At 37.5% G+C, this 18,339-nt stretch overlaps 2 protein-coding genes across 2 annotated transcripts in view; one reads left to right on the top strand and one right to left on the bottom strand.

Annotated features, from left to right (window-relative positions):
- arid1b (AT-rich interactive domain 1B) overlaps positions 1–6,764 on the bottom strand; it is a 32,059-nt gene extending 25,295 nt beyond the window's left edge. The window contains exons 1-2 of the mRNA XM_015050376.1: positions 5,965–6,764; positions 2,162–2,347 (exon numbers count right to left, since the gene is read on the bottom strand). Coding sequence (XP_014905862.1) covers positions 2,162–2,347; positions 5,965–6,627 — 849 coding nt within the window. The 5' untranslated portion in view covers positions 6,628–6,764. The remainder of the gene's footprint in view (positions 1–2,161; positions 2,348–5,964) is intronic.
- Positions 6,765–9,278: 2,514 nt separating this feature from the next.
- Positions 9,279–14,765, top strand: LOC106958461 (interferon-induced protein 44-like). Its single transcript, XM_015050370.1, has 14 exons — positions 9,279–9,318; positions 9,579–9,669; positions 9,820–9,979; positions 10,502–10,537; positions 10,620–10,653; positions 10,796–10,991; positions 11,263–11,421; positions 11,510–11,681; positions 11,839–11,939; positions 12,112–12,265; positions 13,623–13,706; positions 13,823–13,920; positions 14,067–14,126; positions 14,413–14,765. Exons 3-14 carry the CDS (start codon positions 9,949–9,951, stop codon positions 14,680–14,682), a joined length of 1,395 nt encoding a protein of 464 aa, XP_014905856.1. The 5' UTR covers positions 9,279–9,318; positions 9,579–9,669; positions 9,820–9,948; the 3' UTR covers positions 14,683–14,765.
- Positions 14,766–18,339: the final 3,574 nt, after the last annotated feature.

The raw sequence follows: 18,339 nt of genomic DNA, 5'->3' as shown, positions 1-18,339 counted from the left end.
CTATTTATTATAAACCTACCCTTTAGGAAAGAATATGCTCTGCTAGTGAAATGCTGAGACCAAAAGAGACGCTTGCAGCCCAGCTTTAAAAAAAAAAAAAAACATATATATATATATATATATGTTTTTTTTAATTTTCCTAGAAAAGTAAACAAGCAACGCTTAGCCTGGCAGCGGGGCTAGTAAAGCATGGCGGGCCGCCAGGCTTATAATACACTGGGGGAAACCCTGTTGAGGATTTTTAAATATTTTTTAACTTCCTCTTAAATTATGATTTTTTTATATTTTCTGCTTAAAATTTTTAAATACTATAATTTAGACATTAAACGTTTTATTACCATTGATCGGTTTAAGTGGATAAATATATTTTTTGATTCATGTATTTAATACATTTGAAGTTACTTCTTAAGAAACTAAATGTAATAAATGTACCAGTTTAAAAAATTTCATCTGACATGTAACTCACAGAGTGCATACTTTGCACAATTTCTATAATTTTTTAATGCATTTTAAAATTGGAAAATTTTATTTTATTTAAGAATAATTATTTTATGAGATGTGAGGAAAACCTTCCAGGAGATTTCAGTCTAACCAACCAGAAGCTGAAAAGGAGAATTTGTGGATGCAGAACAGAACTAAAGGGTCGTATCCCCTACTCCAGCATCTCTAACTAAACAGTCAAACTGATTTAAAGAGGAGCAGCAAAAGCAAAGGAGCTGGATTAGCACAGCTAACCAAGAAGTGATAGCATCATCCAGGATTATTGTCTCTGCTGCCTGGAGATTAAGATGCTAGCATGCCAGGAAACAGTCTTCAGTCAGAGGCTTATAAAGGTTTGTAGTAGCGTTGACTGCTACAGGAAATACTTCATGAAATCAGTGTAAACGTCTTCTCACTCGTTTTCAGACAAATACAATAGCTAAAGTGACTGATTCTTATGCTGCAAAACATGTTTTTAATTGATTTGTTCAAAATAAAGAATGTATTTTTATGAACAATTTTAAATTGTTTGTTTTTACTGAAAAACATCCTCTATCCCCCATTACACTCACTATTCTGACTTCACTTATTTATTCAAGCTGTTAGAGAAATTTCACATGCAGCAAAACTAAAGAGTGGAAAACTGAGGAATGAAAACTTTTCAGTCTTTAGCAGAAAACATCCAAAGCTTCAACCAAATCCTCAGACAGTCGAACATCCGCGGCTCAGAATCGTCGTTTTTGTCAGAAATCATCCAGGAAGACTGAAAAGCAGCAGAAGCTTCAGACCCAAATCAGCAGTCTGGAGTCTAAAAATAACCGGCTGGAGTCCAGAAATAGGCCGACCCAGAGCAGCCGGGCCTGACCCGCTCCACTGCAGCCGCTTCACCTCAAGGTTTAGGAGTGTTTAAATGGGTCGGGGAGGAGAATGACGACCGACAAAACACCCACAGCTCACTAAGATTACTGTACAGTTACATTTGTTACTCAGATTTATGTGAATCATCACCTCAGAGACACAACATGGTGACTTTCTCTTAAAGAGAGAGAGAATGTGTTGTTTCCAGATGAAGGTAAATGTGGATGGACACAACTTGTTTTTTCAAGTTAAGCAGAAGAAAAAACAGAAAAAAAGAAGCAAAAACTAAGTTTATGTTGGTTTTCTAACACCTGTACACAGTTCAGGTTCATCAGGTTGTAGCTTCTGTTTTACAACTCCCCCTTAATAATATATGGAGTTCCTCAGGGTTAGCATCTCGGCCCATTTCTGTTGCACTCTTGATTGTTTCTAAATAATTCGACTAAAGTTGTTTGACCTTAGCAGAGATTCTCACAGTTTTCAGCCTCGGCCAAATAAAAAGGTGGAAAACTCAAGGAAAAGGTTTCACTTTAGAAGATCTTCATTTATAAAAAATATTTTGGAGTTCGCCATATTTTTATTATTTACTCCTGTTTTTTGTTGTTTAATTACATAAGTAGATGACGTAGATGTTTTTTTTCTACACTAATATGACTAATATGAAAATATTTAGGTAGTGAATCTTTAACGGTAACATGAATTTGCTGCTTTTAACAATATTAACATAAAAATGTGATTTATTGATTTATTTATAGAGCTGAGAGTGTTTAACAGTTCATTTTATCCAGTTTTGTGGTATAATAATCCAAATGGCGGCTCCTACCTGCTGCTGAGGGTACTGCATCCCTCCCATTACCATCTGCCCCCTGCCAGACATTCCCATGGGGTATCTGTGGGGGGAGCTGTAGGGTTGTCCAGGGTACGGCGCCCCCTGCTGCTGGGAGTACGGGCTGTTGCTCATCCCATAGAGCTGAGAGCGCTTCATCGCCATCGGGTCCATCGGCGCCACCTGCAGGCAACGGCAAACAGAAAAATAGTGAAGCTATTTCTATAAATTAGACTGAAAAATCTAACAAACATTTGTTAAATTCGCTTTAAAAACCCACAGATAAAATACATAAAGAAACAATGATATTAAAAAAAAAATCAATTATTTATTATTCAGTAACTATTACATTCATTTAGCATAAAAGCTGCCTCACACCTTCTGATTTTAATTGGCAATTAGTTCTGTTTTGGAAATTGTATCATGAAATTTTATATTATGACATAAATCTGATGATGATGAATACTGAAAAACATATTACATTTATAAAAAAATTAACATTTATTTTTTAAATTATCTTTTAAATATTGTTTTTCTTTTTCCCTCCAGCTTTCTGATCTTCATTATGGGCTTCACTTTGAAAAACACTGTCACAGATGCTGATAAACTATCAATTATTAGCTATCAGTATCATTAACAGAAGTATCCCAATTTAATATTTTTCTGATATTTCTGATGTTCTACAGCCCAACTTCAATCAACCTTTATTTTACCAGATATTAAGAATGAGTTCTTATTCACAATAACTGCCGATGCAATAAGCAATAAATCTTTTCCCATCATGAGTTAAAACAAACTCAATAATTTCCATCTGCATGACTAGATAACTAACTCTTCTTTTTAAATACAATCTTGTTTACAGAGATTTCATAATTTGTTCTTTTTTAAATTTTTGTTTATTTTGGACATTTAAAATATCGCCCAGTTCCAGTGTTAAATATTTACAAGAAATTAAAGTTATTGATTTTTGAGAATGTGTACTTGCATTATATGACTTGAAAAACTCAAAACAGCAACATTATCATTTATCACGATAATTTCTGGGACAATGTATCAGCCAGCAAAATCAGTTACCATGATCGATGTAGCCACAGTCAACAATCTCATACATTTGTAATCCTATTTATGCCTCAAGCAATAAACAAAATAAAAATAACATAACTTTAAATATTAAACCTTTTACAGCCTCGTTGTCAGGTAATACTCTTGCCTTATTTAAACACCTTAAAAGTAAATAAGTAAACTTTATTTATACAGCATCTTTTACAGGTTAGAAACCACAAAGTGCTTTATAAAATATAAGACATAAAAACATAAAAAAACAGAAAGAGATAAGACACGAAACAAAATAAAACTAATTAGGCAAATCTGGATGTCTTCAGCATTTTACCTGCCAAATAAGTTGGCATATAAAATTTAACTATAAAACGAAGGTATCAAATCATTTCTTTATGTTGGTTCAGTTTTGATCTCAAATCGTATAAAAATCTTCCCAGACAAATTCTGGTTATCATTCAATAAACTCAGAGATAAAATGGTTCTGGCAGAGTTTTGTTTTGGCTGCAGCAGGATGACGAGGGTTTGTGGAGCAGAAAGTCTCCTGCTGCTTCCTCACACTCTGACTGCAGGAGAGCAATCTGAGCAACCTGGGAGGCAACGAGCAACTGCCACGCCTGGGTCAGCTTTAACGTCCATGCTCACAGCGAGGCTGACAGGTGAGTAAACACGTTACCAAGGAGACAGAAACAGATAAATCCTTTCTGAATGAACGTAAAAACAGCTGATCAATAACCAGAATGTAAACAAACGATAGTTCTCATCTCAGGTCAGCTAGGAGGCGATTCAGCTGCTTTCTAATTTGATTTGTGGACATAAATGCTTTAAAATAATAAATTAGCAACAACAACAGAGTGCAACTTTGTGCTTTGATCCAGCTAAAGGTTTTCTATCAACATCCAACAAAAATACCTTCCAATATCACAAATTCAATTCTGTTTGTTATTTTCCAATGCACCGTTTAAATAATCTATATTCCTGATCTAACCTGAGGAGTTCAGTTAAAGCTTTCAGAACCACATGCAAAAATGTTCATATCTGCTACGCTTTTTCACATTTGCCACATTAAAAAAGCACTTTAAATTGTCTAAAGCACCTTGAATTGCCTTGTTGTTGAAAATGTGCTATATTAATCAAATTACCTAACATTTCCTTACCTAAAACTTCAAACTATGATGCATGATCCACTGTCAGGTAGAAAACATCCTTTTTAGTCGCAAACTTTAGAAATCTGAACTTTATGAAAGAGTAGCAACATGTTAAAAAACACATGCATGTCAATTTTGGAGTTTGCTGCAAACTCCAAAAAAAAAAAACATCTGGAAGAACATCATCCTGAACACATCATCCACACACAGTGAAGCATTGTAGTGGCAGTATCATGCTGTGCTGATTTTTTCAGCAGGAAAGGGGAAATTGGTCAAAGTTTAAGTGAAGACGGGTGAAGCTAAATCCAGGACAAACCTGGAGGAAAACCTGTAGGGTTCACCTTAGAGCAGGACAAACCAATTGAGATCACACTAGAATCATGGGGTAGAAGGCCTGGTCAAAGTCCAGACATTAATCCAATTGAGAAAAAATAAAAAATTTCAGCTGGATACCAGAAGAGACTTGATGATTCTACAAAGTACTCACACTGGGTGGCTTTTTCTTCAAGATGTGTGTAAATTTTCTTCAAATTTTCAATTATTCTCTTATTATTGATGGTTTCATGCAACTTTTAGACGTTCCTACATCTGAATTCTCAAATTAGCATTAAAATATGCAACTTAAATAAAATTTGTTTATTGATGTTTATTTTGGAAAAACCCTTATAGTTCTTTAAATATAACTTAACCTCTATTTTTAAGCTGAGATTCTTGTTAAAGGAAATGGTTATTACAATGACTTGTGCTATTAAAAGTTGAAAATTAAAATCCTGCTTGATGTCCCGGACACGGGTGACAGGCTGACCGGTGTCAGAGACTGCTGCCTCCGGCTGGCTGGCAGCTGTAGCTGCGGGGACAGCTGTGTATTTATCCCGGTGCTGATGGGCACATGGCTAATCTGCATGTGTGAAGGTCAGGGCTCCTGTTTGGAGACTTGGACACTGTGGGCGTTTTGCCCATAAATCTCTGTACAGATCAGGGGCTCAAACCTGGACAGCTTTGATGAATAAAAACTGGATTTAAGTCACAATTTGGACCGTTTTCTGACTGAAGTGTCGGTGAAAAAAACGACGTGATGGTCGGCTTTATTGACTAAAAAGACGGGCTAATTAGCATATGATAAGAGGTTACTGGGTGTCAGGGGAGGAATTAGCTGTCAGATCATTTATAACTCCTGTCATCATCTTTTAATGTTCCTAAATGTAGTTAAATTAATTTAAAGTTGATTAAAAATGAGGAAATATAACCGTTAACGGTTGTTTCCGCAAGATCCGTTCGGGCCTACGAGGCTAACATTAGCTTAGCATATCGAGCTAAACACGGAGTCACCTTGGACACAAAATACAACATTTTAGCAATATATTTTACCTCTATTTGGTGATAATCGATATTCCCAATAGAAATAAAGCACGCAGTGTTGTATTTTGTTAAGTAATTAGTCCAAAATACCAGGAATCCGCGTGTCGTGTTGTGAAAATCAGGTCTGTCACCGATACCAGTAGAGCTAGCGGGGTTAGCATAGCGGCTAACTGACAGAACAGACCGTGGTGGGTGTCTTTATCTGGGAAAAACAGACGTTAATTCCGGTTAAATCACCTGAGATCTTCCGCTGCTCGGTCCGTTGTGACCCGGGTGACTCCTCTGTTGTCCTCCCCAACCATGCGCTGCTGCTGATCCGTACTGAGAGCCCGTGTCTTCCGCCGGCCCCACACCCGACTGGTGCTGCTGTACAGCGGGATTACTGTAATCTGAATATCCGCCTCCGTAGCCGCGCATCATCGGGCTCGGAGACGTTAATAACTGGTTCAAAGTCGGCGTAGCCCCCGAAGGGTGCTGCTGACCCTGTCCGGGAAACCGCTGGAATCCTCCTCCGCCTCCTCCAGCCGGAGAACTGGCGGCCACCATAGCCGCTTTGGCCGGGTTAGCGGCCGCCGGGCCCATCAGGCTGTTCCCCTGCCGTGAGGGGCTCATCATGCCCCCGTAGCCGCCGCTCCCGTAGCCCGCTCGGTAGTTCGGATAGTGGTTGTACGGGCTGTTGTTGCTGTAGCCTTCGTGGGAGTTGTGGACCTGGTCCATGGTGCCGTGTACCGTGTGTGCCGCCGCTGTTACCCCAGTCCCTGGGCTTTGTTGTCCGCCATGTTGATCAAAGCAAGGCCCTCCTCTTCCATTCCCATAATAATGATTAAACTGGGAGCTGGTCCCAGTCGGAGGAGGGTTGTTGTTGCTGCTGTTGCTGTCTGATCCCAGGCTGGCATCCATCCGCTCCTCCTCCTCCTCCTGACTGGTTCAGCTGGTGTTGCTCCGCTTGTCGGCTGCTCCCCTCCTGGAGGAGGTTTTCTTCCCCTTCATGGTGCTGCCAGCTCCTGCGATGCTGCTGCTGCTGCTGCTGCTGTTGTTTACAGTGTTGCTGTTGATTCTAGTGCTGATGCTGCGGGCACTGGGAAGAAAATGAGAATTGAGATGAAAGTCACAACTCTAAGATTAAAGTCAAATTCTGAAATTTCTTACGTGGAAAAATTTCTGGAAAAAAAAAAGATCAGAAATTTTGAGATTAATCTCACATTTTCTAGAAAAAAACAACTAAACCTCTGAACTTGAATAGTAAAAAACTTGTTCTGAAATTTTAAGATTAATTTCAGTTTTTTTTTGTTGTTGCAAAAATCAAGAACATCTCTAACCTTAAAAAAATGAAAATTTGCCAGAAATAAAATCGGAAATTTTCAATTAAATATTAGATATTTTCTGTAGAAAATAAGTAAATTTCTGAACTTAAAAAGTCTGAGATTAGGCTCGGCAATTTTCTACAAAAAATTTCCTAGCTTGAAAAATTGAGAATTTGAAATAAGCCTAGAATTTTTATATATATATTCAGAAATTTTGAAATTAATCTCAGAAATTATTTAGAACTTTTTTTATTTTTTAAGATCAGAAATTTTCTGAGTGTGAAAATTTTGCTATATCTAATTTCTGAGTCTGAAAATTTCTGAGTTTTTTTGGCAGAAATTTACAATATTTTTTTCTCTATCTGAAATGGCCATAATACGCCGACCTATATCAGTCAAGCAGAACCAGATGAAGACTTTGCTGCATGTGAGAAACGCTGCTGGGTTCTGAAAGAGAGAACCAGATCCAGCCTGAGCCGCCCACAGCTGCACTGGGAACAACCCAGTAAGGACTGGCAGGAAAACTGGGTCAGGCAGCAGCAGCTTTCTGACATCCTGATGAAAACAAAAACAGACGGAAACCTTCCAGAACTCAGGCGTAAATATGAGAATAAATCTGATCCTCAGACGTTCAGCGGATCATTCAGATTAAATCTGAACTTTGGGATCTTCAGAGGAAACAAGTGGATCCTCATTTCTGTCACCAGTTTTTAAATAAAAACATAATATCAGAGTTTGATCTTTTTCTATAAAGATAAAGAATATCTACTTCATTTTGTCTGTAAAAGTTTGATTTTGTTTTCATAAATCATTCCTCAAATCAATAATATATTAATTACTTTAGTGACATAAAAACAGAAATGCTCAATATTCAATTCATAATTGCAGATGCATAATCGGATAATTTTATGTGACTTTCTGTGACTTACTTAATTAGAATAAATTTATATGTTTTGTGTTATTTTTTGCCTGTTTTAAATTAAACTGCAAGAAATTGTCAACTTGAGTTGTTTTTTTTATTGTCCGACAAAATTCCCTTGACCCTTAAAGAAGACTAAGAAAACTAACCGATATGTTTAATAATACATTAAACCTGGAGTTTTCTAAGCATTCTATCTTTCCTGGTATTTCCATACGGATGGGAAGAATAACATTTATTTTAAACAGGATGACTCAACTTGCAGCAACAATAAAACCGAACAGAAAGTAAGAGCGTGCTGCCCCCTGCTGGAGCTCCGCATCACTGCGGCTCAACGCTGCACAGGCTGAACTGATCGATTTAAAAAGTTTGAACAGTTATTTAAGTCTTTCAGAGCTTTAATGTTTCATTCTATTTTCTAAAATCCTTGTTTACTTAAAAGATATGTTATTATGTCATAAAGTTTTTTTTCATATAAAAATGTGTGAGTGACCGAAAATAACAAAGGCATGAAGATATTTGAATAATTTTCGTCCTGATTGATACAAATATTGATTTGGATCATTACATTTTTCTAAAAGATGTTTCTGCTATAAATTTTATTTTTAACATAATCTTTACAGATTAAATAAAATTAATATGCGCTTGCATGCGATGTAGAGGAGTCAGGTTTTAATAACTTTATATTTATTTTAAATAATTTTCTTCCTGTACTTTTTTGTTGCGTTTCAAGTGAAGGGAATTGATTTTTCTTTTAAATTATGTGTAACCTAACAGAAATTTGAGTTATTTTGTAAACGTTTCCATGCCCACAATTAACCATTAAAAATAATTAGTTGTAAAACATCTCAGCCATCAGTTTACAACTTCTTTACAAGAAGTCTTTACAACAGCTAAAATACGTTTATTAGCTGTTTGCAGCTAATATACGTTATTCCTAAAATAAAAAAAAAATATATAATTATGACTGAAAGGAAGGAAAACATAATATGGAGGATTATAGCTGAGTAAACTACATGATATTGAATTTCCCAAAATAAAAGGTGAAACGGGGAGTTGTGGTTTATTTAAGGGAAGAAACAATACTGAAATAACCATATTAAGCTTCTAACTCACAAGTTTAAAAACAATTAAAAAACAAATCGTTTTATAATGAAATAATTTTTTATTCAGGTAAGAAAAACATAATTTTTTTTTTAATAAACTGACTTATATCTAAAAAGCATATGTTTATTTGTTCATTTATTCTTTGTATTGATTTTGTTTAGTCCGGAAGTTGTTTCCTGCTTCTCCTGACGGTTGGCGGTTACCATAGCAACCGGTAACCGACAGCTCCTCCCCCTTTTTCTGTTGCCGCCTGTAACTGTGGTACGTATCAGGATCGGTTCTGTTTTCTTTACAAATATTATATTTTAGCATATCTATTAGACAAATTTAATTATATACAGAGTTTCATGAGTAATTTTGCCATGTTTTGTGAGGGTTTTCACCTGTTATTACCTATTATTAATGTCGTGCATTTTAGTTATGTTTAATGTTACAACTGTTAACTGTTGCTAACTGCTCATTGGGAGCTAATGCGCTGCAGTTTGTTTATGTTTATTTATTGTGTTTTATTTAATCTACAGGGGCAGAACAGTTTATTGTGTTTTATTTAATGTACTGGGGCAGAACAACTGGACTGATGTGAACCACCAACTTAATGTCCTCTTTTGTTAGGTAGGTTTTAATTTTTGATTCAAAGTAATGTTTCAGTTATCAACTGTCTCTGAACAGTCTTTGAGTGCTACATGTGTGATTACTTCCTGTACTAAAAATAAATATTCACTGTTACTTATGAACAAATGTGTGTATGTAAATATTTCAAAGGAACACCTCATGAGCTATGATTGGACAGATATAGTTCATATGACCAGAACACAACACGACCTTACACAGCTGCTGGTTCACCTCAAAGGATCCTGCAACAAATCCTAAAGCTAATTAGCATGGCCACAGATGATGACGGAAAAACGGTTTTCTTTTAACAGTAAGTTGTTTCTCTGCCATTAGCATTTAGCTGCATGGACATAAAGCTGATTGACAGCACTAAGCCCCGCCTCTTGGCTCTGATTGGTTGGTTTTGGTCAAAGTGGAGCATCTCTGCAGAAAGCAGTAGTAGCTCAGGAGGCAGATAATCGTTTCTCAGATTATCTGTCTCATATTAAACCTTTACAACATGGTAACAGTTTTAACAAATATGTAAAAAACATAAAAAACATTTTTTGAAAGTTACATACTGCAGCTTTAAGAGGATTTTATCAATAAGTTTTAGGAAAACAAAAAACAAAGGAGTTCCTTTAAATGTTTAAGTTCATTATAATTTTCAGCTAGAAATGTGTGTATCTTAACATGCTACCTTTTAAGTCTAAAATCTCCAATCTGAATATGAGAGGTTTATCTTGAATCATGAAAAGTGAAAGTAAACTGGATCTAATAATTGCATTTTCTAAAAATGATTTGATTTAAAATTTTAAAATGAGATAAAACTCAAGATGTGTCTTTGTTTCAGGTATGGGACGTATTAAAGCCAAAGCACTTCCTCCATGTAAGTTTGTTTAAAACTGATATACCTATTATTATAAATGTCATTTGATGTCATTATTTTAATTTATTTCTGTATTTGACAGTTCTTGAAAAGCCATGGCTGCCGATTGATTGGGAGTGAGTGTCTATTCAACAATATATTGCATAAAGACTTAAAACCTGTTGCCTCTGTTCTAGCTCTGCCTTCCCTCAGCAAACATGTCCAGTAATTCAGTCAGTTACAGCTAGGGGGCGATGTGATGTTTGTTTTCCTGAGCAGAGACCGAGAGACTGACCTGCAGTTCATAAACGACTACAGACCCAAAGGTAGCCACCGGCAGCTCAGGATCCTTCTGCATGGACCCGTCGGAGCCGGAAAGTCCAGTTTCATCAACTCCGTCTTCAGCGCCTTGGAGGGTAGAATCTGTCACAAGGCGACTGCGTGCAACATCATCCAGAACAGCTTCACCAAGAAGGTAAAAGGAAATGTATGACTCATTTAAGAGAAAAATATATTCTCATTCTCTATCTTGTAATTCTGATGATTAGTTCTGCACTGATTTACTGTTGCACCAAAATAAAACATTCACTTCATGTTCTGTCATTCATATCTGACATAAAATAACTTATCTGAAATTCTGCATCACAATTTTCACACACAAATGTTAAATTTAAAATAAGTAAATTGATTAAAAGACAAAATTAAAAGTTTATTCCTAATATTTGTTTTATTTTTCTGGTTAACAGTACATAACCTACAAGATTAAAAGAGGAGACCAGGAAACCGCGTATCCTTTTGTACTGAATGACATGACAGGTTTGAGCAACATCAGCTGGAAACACAGAAGAGTCCATGAGAAGGACATGAAAATGGCCATGATGGGTCACATCAAGGATGAGTATAAAGTAAGGTTTCTGCTGCAGCTGTGAAAAAACTAAATGGGGGAAAAATTCATATAATTTCTTATTGATGCAACTATTTAACTGTTTCCAGTTCCACCCTCAGAGTGCGTTGTCTGAAACCGATCCGTTCTTCAACCGGAATCCAACTATCAACGACAAAGCTCACATCCTGGTTACCGTCTTTGATGCCAACACAATAAATCAGCTGGACCAAAATATAGCAGAGACAATTCAGGAGATCAGAGACGAAGCCACTGAGCTGGGTGAGAGACGCCACAGAAACCCAGGGATGAAGTCATCCAACCATCAATGAGGCCAGAAAACAAACAAAAAACAAAAAACTGGTGTATTTTATATATTTATCAGTCCACAGAACTTCATATTGTGAAACAGTGAGATGTATGTTACTTTCCTCTGCAGGGATTCCTCATGTGGCCATTCTCTCCAAAATTGATGAGGCCTGTCCTGAGATCAGAGAAGATATAAAAAATGTCTGCCACAGCCGGACACTCCAGCAAAAGGTAAATTACTCCTGTTCTACTGTTGCTGCTTATGGTACATACACTGCGGCTTTTTTAAAAGCTGAATAGCTTTTTTCTGTAATACTTAAAGAACTTTACTGAATAGATCTTTACTAAATACATCTTTTCCCTACTGTACTGCTTTGTGATCTATTCTGGTTTTTCCTTGCAGATTCAGCTCCTCAGCAAACTGGTGGGAATCCCAGAGAACTGCATCTTCCCCATCAAGAACTACCACTGTGAGAAGAAGCTGAACCATGAAACCGACGCTCTGATCCTCAACACCCTGAGGAGCCTCATCGAGATCGGAGAGGAATACCTTAGCAGTTAAAAAAAGGACCTAAATATAACCAGTTGTGTCAAAGCATTGCAGCCATCATAACTTCTGTGTATTATCGACCTGATCTAAAGCACGACTGCACCCAAATTGTGTTTGGAACACTTACCACTACAGGGTTTACCCTGGAGTATGATAAGCCTGGCAGCTGCCAGGCTTTACTTGCCCCCCAGCTAGGCTAAGCACTACTTGTTTTTATTTATTTTTTAATAAGCTGGACTGCAGGTGTTTTTGCTGTGCTGAGCAGAATCGTTGGTTTATAGCTGATGCGTTGAACAGGGCAGGAAGTCGGTAGCAGTGCACCAATCACACCGCTGGCGCCTCGCGCGCTGGCGCGGCCCAGTCTCTGGAGTTTACCTCGGTGCAGATCTGCGCGCCTTCTGTCACTCAAACTGTTCACCTGTGTGGATATTTATCCCTGTGAGGACTGATGTTTCTTTGGAGAATTCTTCATCAAGGTACGAGTCGAGTTTAAAAGCCGCTGCTGTCAGACGTGTTGAGTGAACAGTGAGGATCATTTATCTTTGTGAACAAAGAATTATGTGCAGCGTGTTCTTACATCTCAACATGCTTCCCAGCGCGTTGGCTCTGTGTCTGCACCGATAAGGTGTTCCTGGTTAGACGGTGCTTTAGTGGGCCAGTGGTTCAGCCCAGACGTCTCACTCCCCTCGTCATGCAGCATGCTGGATTTCTTTCTTTATTTTTTTGCAGTGACACAGTGCATCAAACGGCACCATATCAAATGCTGTAGAGCAGTTTGGCCACGTCCGCTTACGATTCCACTGGAATCTGAAAATTGTGGGAGACAATTCTGGGTGAAGTCTGAGGAGGTTTTAATATGTTAAAGCCTCCAAAAAGCCGCGTAAAATGGCAGGAAAAAAAGAAATCCTGCGATTATAATAAGCCTTCACAGCTCTCAGTTGAATAAACATGGAAAGACAAAAGCGAATTTTTTAAGATTCGGAGCCATCAGCCTGCAAGGACAGCCGATGGATGGAGGTTTCATGTTGAATGTTTGTTTTTTTTTCTGGTTAACAGTACAAAACTTACAGCATTAAAAAGGAGAACAGGGTGACAAGAATCCTCTGGTAATAAATGACATGATGGGTCTGAGTAACATCAGTTGGAAACAGAAAAGTTCATGATAACATAAAAAAGGCCCTGAAGGGACATAAAGGATGGATACACAGCGAGGTTTCTGCTGCTGAAGGAGAATAAAGAACAATTTATTATTATTGTTACAACTATTTGACTTTTCAGTTCAACTCAAAATGCTTTGTCAAAAACAGATTCCCTCAACAACCAGAATCCAACTATAAAAGCTCACATCCTGGTTTCTGTCTTAGATGGTAAAAGATCAAATGTGCTGGGAGGAACCGTTAGGAAGTCGATTCAGGACATCAGAATCAGAAAGAAAACTGCTAAGCTGGGTGAGAGGAAACATTACAACAATAAAAAAAACATTTTTAACTCATTTACTTTCAATAAAGTTACTAAAAAAACAATATGAGTGAAATTAGTGGCTTCCTGTGTTTCCTGTCTGCAGGGATTCATCATGTGGCCGATCTCACCAAAACTGATGACACCTGTTCTGAGATCAGCAATGAGACGAATGTCTGCAGGAGCCAGGAGCTGCAGGGAGATGTAAATTATTCCCCAAACTCAAGGAGTTTCTTTATTTACTATTAAATAAGCACAAAGCTTCATTAAATCATTAGTTTTAACATTTTTATTCCATCTTAGTGATGATTTATTTTGTCTAATTTGATCTGTTGTGTTTTTATTTGCAGGTTCAGGACGTAAGCCCAGAGAGCTGCGTCTACCCTGAGAAGAACTACGACTGTGAGAAAGAGTTAAAAATGATTCAATGATAATACTAACAAATGAAATACATTGAAATATCAGAAAATTTCTAGAAAAAAAAACCAAGATAATGTTTGAACTCAAAAAGTCAAAAATTTACTGGAAAAAAACTTCAAAATTTGAGTTTCAGAAGAATTTTATTTTTCTAATCCATAAATTATCTTGCTTTATCTAGAAAATTTCTGAGGTTTTTTGGCAGAAATTGACACATTTTTAATTGTTTTTTTTATCTGAAATGGCCGTAATGCGCCGTCCTACATATCAGACGACAGAAGTCAATCAGAACCAGATGAAGACGTTGCTTCACGTGAGAAGCGCTGCTGGCTTCTGAAAGAGAGAACCGGATCCAGACTGAGCCGCACACATCTGCACTGGGAACGACCCAGTAAGGACTGGCAGGGAAACTGGGTCAGGCAGCAGCAGCTTTCTGACGTCCAGAAGAAAACAAAAACAGATGGAAACCTTCCAGAGCCACAAACTGACTCGGGTGTAAATATGAGAATAAATCTGATCCTCAGACGTTCAGCAGATCATTCAGATTAAATCTGAACTTTTGGATCTTCAGAGGAAACAACTGGAGCCTCATTTCTGTCACCAGTTATTAAATAAAAACATATCATATCAGAGTTTGGACTATTTCTATTAGGATGAGGAATATTAACTCATTTTTATTTAGCTTTACAGGATTTTCTTCTGGAATCGGTTCGTGTTGCTCCTGTCTTGGACACACGAACCGATCGAACCTGTTGTACTTTTATCAGCTCTGTGGTCACAGAGGTTTGGAGAATCAGCCGACAATTCTTAAATTGTGCCGTCTAAACCAGACTTAAGACTCACAAGCTCTCCTCCTCTCCTCTCGACCACTGGACTATTGCAGGGGGAGCCGTTTGTGACACCAAAGTATTGAAAATCGTGTCATCCACCAGAGCTGGGATGCGTTTTTCATAGGCTGTGTTTAGATCTGACACAACCTCTTTATCCAACAGGAGTGCAGCAGCTTCTTGAAGCTTCGGGGAAGGTTTGGTAACCATCCATGAAGCTCATGGAATTGGTAAAGTAGGTTTGATCTTGAGTTTAGCTAGCACCTTTTCTAACATATGAATCCATTCCATCAGAATGCTGAGATGTAATGCTGCCTTTAGTGATGCCCTCTAGCACCATTAGCTTGGCATTAGCAGCAGCTATTTTGGTGTCCATCTGAAGTTGTTCCTATTTTTCTTTACCAGGTATTCCTGCTCCTCAAATGCATGTTTACAGCAGCTGCACAAGCCAAGAGTGCAGCCTTTTCTTCTTTTATTTGTTCATAAAGTGCTGAAGATTTTCTGCTTGAGAAAAACTTGTTATAAAAGAATGATTTTGACTTCCAGTTCTCCTCAAAGTTCTTCAGGAAACGTTTGAAATGCTGTCATGAATTTAAATCTGCAGCTTCTCCCCCATCATGATGATGCCACTACATGCAGCTTATAGTTCAGCTTCATTATTATTTTCACTCTCATTCTGTTTAATATCAAGGTTGGCTGAGCAACCTGGATCCTCAGCCAACCATTTATAAGTAGCAGCGAGAAAATCATGAGCATTCAACATTTTAAACATTGTTTTAAAAATGTATCCTTTATTAATTATCTGAAGGGTTGCAGGATTATATTGTGTTAATGTAGTCAAATGAACTGCTTGCAGATCAATAACCATCAAACCTGATGCCTTTGTTTTACATGTTCCTTGTGTTAAATTAAGCATTTTTCATAAAGAACGACATATGGATGTAGTGATTTTTGGTGCAGAACTAATTTATATCTGACAAGCTTTATTTTATGATTCTGATTTGATTTAATTGAGTAATTCACAGCAGTTATAAAATACCTGAAAGAAAACATCAACACAACATTCAAACTCACAGCTGGATCCATAAATCATGCAGTTCTCTGATATAAATTTGTTATAAAAGTATTACTGATTGCACTTTAAAAATGAGGTCACTTTATGTTATTAAAGGTTAAGTTTAAACAGTAATGATTTCCTGGTTAATGTCAAGTTGTCATAACAAAGACATTTTGAATAATGTCAACTTTGTATTAAAAGTGTCATAATTTACCGAATGATGCTTTATGACAACAGTTATAAATATTCATGAAGGCTTATTGATGTTCATGACAGGTGTTATGACATGTTTATGACAGTGTTATGACAGTCTTATTCACCCCCCTTCAAATAAAGTGTTACCGTGTTTTCTTCAGATGTATAATAAGTGTCTGAAGGTGTTAAAGGGCCTGGATAAGAACATGAGCATTAAAACAGCAGGTTTCATCAACACACTCCACAGACTGTCTGGAAGCCAGTACTCAGCAGGATGTGGAGCGTAGGCATGGTTCTGTCAGACTGGGCTGCAGAATCTGCTGCTTCTTACCTTCTGAGATCACAGGAAGTGCTGTCTGGGTCCACAGGTATCCATGTTTGTCATTCCTGTTGACAAACAAGTGACTGATGGAGCATTGGCACTTTGACCTCTGCAGCAATCGCCTGGTCTGTTTACATGGAGAACAGAGAGGCTGCAGCAGGTTGAGGGGCAGAGTGACTGGACCAGTAAAGTTTCTCATCTGGGACGCCTGATTCTGCTCAGAGTGAACAAAATAATCAGAAACTTGCAGTTTGACTTCAGGGAAATGTGAGATATCATACAGAGAACCAGCTGAGCTGCAAATCCACATGTAAAATTGTATAGAAATAAAAATCAGCTGACTCATGTTTATTAGTAAATCTTTAACACCTGTGCTGTGTTTTACTGAGAGTAATCCTTGGTTCGGAGTCAGTCAGCTGCTACCCAGAAACACTTGTCCTTTATGCTCATGTTTACTGTAAATTTCAGTCCAAATGTTGGAACCTATAAACTCCACTTTATGGACTTGTTCTACTTTCTGTAACATTTTATTATTTGTTCCTCCAACATTAGATCTTCTTTGGCTTTGACCTGATTTTATTCTGGCTTTGGTCTAGGTTAAATCGTGATGTTGAGTTAATATTATGCTGAAATTGTCTAGACTCTATTCTATTTTTTTCTGGGTTGATATTCTGGTTCTGGTTTTGGTCATTTGACCTGGCATATATTTTTGGGCTGGTTGACATAATTTAATCAAGAGAACATTATAAATAATTTTCAATCTTCCCCGACGGCTGATGGGTTGATTTTCTTGAAGGATATTAGGCCAATCCAATAAAACCCCTCATCGGTCTCCCTCTGATCAAAGTTATCAACTTCTGCTGTTTGAGTTTGAAAGAAACGAGAGGAATGGATAAACCGTAACAGTGCAGTGGGGGTGCAGAAAATCAGAGAAAAAAGGATTAAAAAGCTACTAAGTAGACACAGCAAAATGTGTCAAACTTAGTTTGACTGGCAGCAGGTGCTGAGAAGGAAGAAGAATTAGTTACTGTTGGGGTTTCGTCAGGGGAGGAGGAGATGCGACCCAGTGACAGATTGAGGAAGAGGTCAGATTAGATACGGTCAGACCTGAAATGTTCATGGAGAGAGAAGTTCTGTCTCTAAATAACACAAGTGAAACTCTGTTTTTCATACTCTAAGCAGCCACTTTGATGTGGATCTCTTTATTTTACATAAACAAACTGTCTTACTAGGGGCATAATTATGTATTTGTATAAACAGAATGTCAATCAGACTAGAAAGACCTCAGTAATTCTTAGACATCCATTTTCACTCCCAGATGGGAATCGTGACCCTTGGTCATCTCACCCAAAGGGAAGTCTGAGTAGAAAAAGAGTGGAAACATTTTATAACATGGTTAGTCTTCTTTGTACGCTGCTGCACTTTACTTAAAAATTTCAAGCAGTACAATATGGACATATATCCTCCGATACATCATGTCTGAATACCAGACAAGATCAGACTTGAGCTGCACAATGCATCCAACTATCATCAAACTTTTTTCATCTGGCTCTATTCTCCTTTTCTCCTCAGTGAAACCATGGATAAAAATAAAGGAGGAACTTAAAAAGCTCCCATAGAGAACAGCTGATCTCATTGTGAAGTTATAGCTTTCATCACTTATGCTATTATTGACCAGCTGCACCAAAACCCCACTGACCTCAACATTTAAACATGTAACAGCTTCATCTTTCAGCTCAGCTGACCTTTATTGAATGTGTTGTTGCGCAACACCTCCCCCCCCTTCTCTCTCTCTCTCTACTTCC

This window comes from Poecilia latipinna, unplaced genomic scaffold (genome assembly GCF_001443285.1).
Source record: "Poecilia latipinna isolate Pla-1442-1.1 unplaced genomic scaffold, P_latipinna-1.0 Scaffold989, whole genome shotgun sequence".
Taxonomy (NCBI): Eukaryota; Metazoa; Chordata; class Actinopteri; order Cyprinodontiformes; family Poeciliidae; genus Poecilia; species Poecilia latipinna.
Note: the sequence above shows the minus strand (reverse complement) of the source record. Positions and strands in the feature narration are given on the sequence as shown.